The 5,933-nt window shown below is 40.1% G+C and overlaps 1 protein-coding gene across 1 annotated transcript; it reads left to right on the top strand.

Moving 5' to 3' along the window:
- Nucleotides 1-847: 847 nt before the first annotated feature.
- On the top strand, nucleotides 848-1,986 carry LOC110336113 (olfactory receptor 10V1-like). The gene has a single exon (XM_021218538.1). The coding sequence runs from the start codon at nucleotides 924-926 to the stop codon at nucleotides 1,953-1,955; it is 1,032 nt and encodes a 343-aa protein (XP_021074197.1). The 5' UTR covers nucleotides 848-923; the 3' UTR covers nucleotides 1,956-1,986.
- The last annotated feature ends 3,947 nt before the right edge of the window (nucleotides 1,987-5,933 follow it).

Below are 5,933 nucleotides of genomic sequence, written 5' to 3'. Positions count from 1 at the left end.
ATTTTAAATGTTATTTCCTGAAGTTGCACCTCAGCAAAGAACTCCATTTTCACTCATAAAATTGTTTTGTGAATCAGGATTTAATAATTGTATTGATAATGCAAGAATAAGAAGCTATCTTTTAAGACTCTCAGAATTGATCTACATAGCTTAGAAAGCATTTAAAAGAGACTACATTGGGCCTATAATATTGAGGTAGGTAAAGGGTGACCCCTGTACAAGAGGGTTGGAAATCCTTTATAAGATAGATGCCATTGGAACAAGGATAAAAGGAAATGTGGAAGAAGATGGAGCAGCATCTCCAAGGTTGCTATTTGGCACAATGCAACTGTGAAAATGAATTGTTGAATATTTAAGAAAAAATACCAGAATTCCAAGTTTTAAAGGATTAGATATGTAAAAATGCATCCTATTTTATTGAACTGGGCTATGAATACCCACACTTGCAGAATGGGTAAAAGGCAGGCTTGTGTAGCTTGCCTTTTGCACTTGGTGTGGGAACCACATACATCCTTAGAGATCTGTACTTGTGAGCTGTTCTATGAATGTGTAGTCATAGAAACAAAAGGGCATGAGGCTGGTGAGAAAGTTTTGCTCCAAAAGAAGAGGGATGATGATCATGAACGGCATGGACAAGACAAGGAAATGTGTATTGAGAACCTCATGCATGCCTGGCATTGGTCTCTTTGCTTGTAGTCATAGAGTCTGGTTCAATTTTCACCAGCACTCTCAGGTGGGTGTCATACATTTCTGAGTTTTACAGTGAAAATGCTGGAGCCCATATTTCTCCAAAGTCACAGAACTAGTTGGGGTTTAAATTCAAAGGAAGCCCAGAGAATAAGCACTTGGTTAACTGCAGACTGGTTTAATATAGCTTAGTGACATATAGCTTACCCTTGACTCTTTTCCTTGTACTAGGTCTGATGGAGGAGGAAAATCAGACAGGAGTGGTATATTTCCACTTCCGCCCCTTTTCAACCAACTCCACAGTGGCTTCCCTAGTGTTTGTGGGCTTCTTACTGCTGTATCTAGGAAGCCTCATTGGAAACCTTACCATTGGGCTCACAGTCTGGCAGGATCACTCCCTCCATACCCCAATGTACTTCTTCCTTTTTGTGTTGGCCACATTAGAGCTTGGCTATTCCACCAACATTGCTCCACTGACTCTGGCTAGCATCCTCTCCATGGGGAAGATGCTTATCTCTCTGCCCAGCTGTGGGGCCCAGATGTTCTTCTTCATCCTTCTTGGAGGATCGGACTGTGTCCTGCTGGCCATCATGGCTTATGACAGGTATGTGGCCATCTGTCACCCATTGCATTACAGCCTCATTATGAGTTGGCAGCTGTGTGGGCAGATGGCTTTAGGTTCTTTGGGGCTGGGTTTCCTTTTGTCACTGCCTTTGACCATTCTGATCTGCCACCTCCCGTTCTGTGGCCACAATGAAATCTACCACTTCTTCTGTGACATGCCTGCAGTCATGCGCCTGGCCTGTACAGATACTCATATACACCAGGCAGCTCTCTTTGCCATCAGTGTGGCTGCAGTAGCCATTCCTTTTCTTCTTATCTGTCTCTCCTATGGTTGCATTGTGGCTACCATCCTGAGGATGACATCAGCAGAGGGGAAACGCCGGGCTTTCTCCACCTGCTCTTCACACCTCCTCGTGGTTGTCCTGCAGTATGGATGTTGCACCCTCATCTACCTTCGCCCTAGCTCCAGCTACTCCCCGGAAGAAGGCCGGGCAGTATCTGTTGTCTATACCTTCTTCTCTCCATTGCTGAATCCCTTAATCTACAGTTTAAGGAACCAAGAGGTGACTGATGCAGTAAAAAGACTTTTGGCAAGAATGTTCTGGTTCAGAAAGCCAGAAAAATTCCTTCCTGGGGGAAATTATTCGCTGAACAAGGCAGAACACAGTGTGATGGAAAGGAAACACAAAATCAGTAGGCCATGAGAATGGAGCAGTAGTTGCACTCATGACTACCTGGGTCTATGAAGTGTTCATCATCACCCTCTACTTCTATTAGATTTTCAATGACTGAGTCCTGGATTGACCCATGCTGCCTTAAGCATCCTTCTTTCCTACCACAGGTCTTAAGATAAGGGCTGGCAGAGGAAACTCAGAGGAAAAGAGGAAACAAATGAATAAGATTGTTGACAGTAGGGCTGAAGAGATGGCTCAGTGGTTAAGAGCACTGAGTGCTCTTCCAAAGGTCCTGAGTTCAAATCAACCATCCATAACGAGCTCTGATGCACTCTTCTGGAGTGTCTGAAGATAGCTACAGCGTACTTACATATAATAAATAAATAAATCTTAAAAAAGATTGTTGACAGCAGGTGATAGATGGCTATCATTCTGTTACTCTTTAAAGGCTTGTAGACACCAGTCCATCTACATATAGAAATGTTTCTTTGACTTTCCTTGTTGGCATTAAATGTCTCCTAAAACCTCACTTCCTCAACACAATCTTGCTGAATGGCACTATCTGATAGTGATAATTTTTGAAAACTAAATCATTTTTCTTTTTATAAAATTGAGTTTAATATGTCATGGTATTAACCCTGCAATAAAGTTCTTAGGTTTCCTTTGAGACAGAAGAAAGGATTTATTCCTTGCATTTTTTTGGTAGCACATTGCAAAGGATATAGTAAGGGCTCAGCTTTAGGGTCCAGCAAACAAAGTTGAGTTCTAATCTTTCCTTTGTTTATTTACTTTGTTTATATACACCATGTGTATGCCTGGTTCTCAAGGAGGTCAGAAGAGGCTGTCAGATCTCCTGAAACTGGAGTTACAGATGGTTGTGAGCCTCCATGTGTGTGCTGGGAGTGGGAGCTGGGTCCTCTTCAAGAGCAACATGTGCCCTTAGCTGCTGAGTCTTCTCTCCAACCCCAATATTTCCTTCACATTAAAAGTAGATAGTAATAACGTCTGACTGTCTGTTTGTCTGTCTTTCTGTCTGTCTAATCTTTGGAGCCAGACAAAGTTCCCATTGCCTGTAGTCCAATCTGATATAGTGCAAAACTATATCAAACTTGGGAGACTAATGGAGAGGGTTAGATGGAGGACTGGGAACACAGAATGATACTTTCATGGTATCTTTTTTAAAAGAGAAAAGGGTGAGAGGGGAGATGGATCAATGGGTAAAAGTGCTTGCTGTGAAACTATGGGAATGTGGATTTGAGTCCCAAGTACTTACATAAAAAGCCAGGCATGGCTGTGTGTGCCTACAATTCCATGATGGTAGGGGTGGGGTGGGAGTAGTCAGGTGGCTCACTGGGGTTTTGTTGGCTTCCAGCCCAGCTTCAGGTTCAGAGAAAGGCCTTGTCTCAAGGGTATAAGGTGGAAAGTTGTAGAACAGGCCAATTGATGTCATTTTCTGGCCTCGGTCTATATGGACGGGTCTTCATACCTGCACATATATGTGCACATACACCACAATACACAAAATAGTAAAGAAACCACTCTCTTTTCTTTACGTAACTTTTATTTTTAATTTATGTGTATGTGTGTATATATTCCGTGATTGTATCTACTCCCAGTGGCCAGAAGAGGGCGTTGAAGCTCCAGGAGCTATGCTTACAGGCAGTTATGAGTCTCTGACATTGGTGGAGGATCTGAACCTGGGTCCTCTGCAAAAGCAGCAAGTGTCCTTAATCTCTGAGCCATCTCTCCAGCCCCCACCCTACTCTTGATGTTACAAAAACATCGCCATAGATGCTAACGGACCTTCTATCTCTTCTCCGATGTGCAACACATTAAGTCAGGAGGAGAACATAGAAGGACAATATGAAAACCCAATGGCAAGAATTCCTCGGTCCATGGCCAGGTGAAAACATCACAAAGCACAGGGCTTCACACAATAATTTTTATGAACTCTAATGAAGAGGACATTCTACGAGTAGCTTATTGCTAGCCATGTTATCTGTTGAAATTAATGAATTCTATTTTAGGATACTATATCCTCAATAGTTTTTCAAATAAGATCTGAAGCAGCTTAAAAACTTTACTACAAAAGTTTAAGTGACAAGGTCAAAAGAATTGGGTTAAAGAAGAAAATTCAGGCAGGATTTTTAAGAACTCAGTAGTAAGATTGTCATTTTAGAAGTGTTTCTGCGGATTTGAGAGTGCCTGCCTACGTGTCTTTAGGTTTCTTAACAGCCAATGGAAATAATAGACTATGATTGAATTTGAGGATATTAACATTCACTTAACAGTAAACAATTATATGGAGACATAAAGTACTTTTCTTGGGTAACACTTAGATTTGAAAGGATCATATCCTACAGTTTTCAATATGTAATAAAATACCAATATTCATAACATTAGCTGATATCCATTGAACATTTATTTATATATCTGACAATATCTTAGCTACCTAGTAAGTGCTAACTCATTTGATTATCACAAACTCATCCTCATGTTATACATAGAGATACATGGTATGGAGAGGTTAAATAATTCTCCCAACATGCCATATCTAGTACGTCAGCACCATCTTATTCCCGACAAAATGAATTTTCTAGGATTGATTTTTAGCTCAGGCTGAGGGTCACTAAGGGAAGTCCAGCAATGGTTCAAAATCAATGAAAGATTTCTAAATTGATTTTAGGGAAATAAGTCTGAACTATTAAAGTTGAATGTGACAGCATCGCTCTTGGGAAGTGCTCCACAAACAGTTTTGCTGACTGTTCGTGACCATAGCAATAGAGGAGAGAAAGCTCCAGGCTACAATTTCTATCCAAATGTTGGAATGTGTATGTATGTATGTACGTATGTATGTATGTATGTATATCCTGCAAAAATAGTGAGCCATGTTTTACATTCACTGTGTAAGATATGATTGGCTTTCATTTTCTTCATTTGATATCCATTGCCATGCTCCAGTTTTATAATGGAATTTTAATGGTATTTATATTGGAACAGAAAGAAATAATGGCATTATGTTCTAATTTAATTTATTTTAATTAAGAAATAAAATTGTGGTCTGAGCCTGCTGGAATGATTTGAGGTGGTACTAGCTATGTGAAGGAAATGGCTAATGAGTTTTTAGAAGGTAGTTATTTGTGGAAACTAGACATTTGTATATTTAATTTAAATATACCTTTATTTACTCTGAGAATTTCTCGTGTGTGTGTGTGTGTGTGTGTGTGTGTGTGTGTGTGTGTAGTATACTTTTATATATTCACCCTTTGTCCACCTCCTCCTCTTTGTTCTACTTCCCAACTTTATGTTTTCTTTTCTTCTTTTGTTAAATAACCCAAGGGATCTAATTTAGTGCTGCCTGTATGTGCATATATTTAGGACTTTCCACGGAAGCAGAGTCAACCTACTAGAGATCACATCCCTAAGAAAACTGACTCCTATGCCCCCCAGAAGCCACTAACTGTCAATAGCTTCTCAACCAAGGGTAGAGGATCTTAAGCACCACCTCCTCATCCCATGTTGAAGTGTTGACTGGCTTAACGTTGTACAAGTAACTATAGCTACTGCGAATTCATGAGTACAATGTCTAGAAGACATTAACCAGACTTCTGTCTCTTGCCAATCTTTCTGTCCCTCTTCTATGATGTTCCTGAGACTAGGGAAGAGGGTGTGTGATGTAGACTTCCCATTTAGCTCAGAGCACTCCATATACACACTTCTTATCAATTTTGAGTTACAAGTATGTGTATTAACTGCTGTCCACTATAAAAAAGCTTATCTGATGAGGACTGAGACATAACCTTTTTATATAAAGATATTTATTTAGAAGGCAGGTTAGTATATTCAGTACATTCAGTAGATTCACTCCAAGGACCTATGAGCTCACTGGCTGTGGATTCATGACAAGATTTATAGTAGCAGGCATAAATTTCCTCCTGTGGACTGAGTCTTTTTTTTAAATTAATTTATTTATTTTATGTATATGAGTACACCATTGCTCTCTTCAGA

This window comes from Mus pahari, chromosome 1 (genome assembly GCF_900095145.1).
Source record: "Mus pahari chromosome 1, PAHARI_EIJ_v1.1, whole genome shotgun sequence".
Classification (NCBI taxonomy): Eukaryota; Metazoa; Chordata; class Mammalia; order Rodentia; family Muridae; genus Mus; species Mus pahari.
The sequence above is the reverse complement of the archived record's forward strand: the minus strand, read 5'-3'. Positions and strand labels throughout refer to the sequence as shown.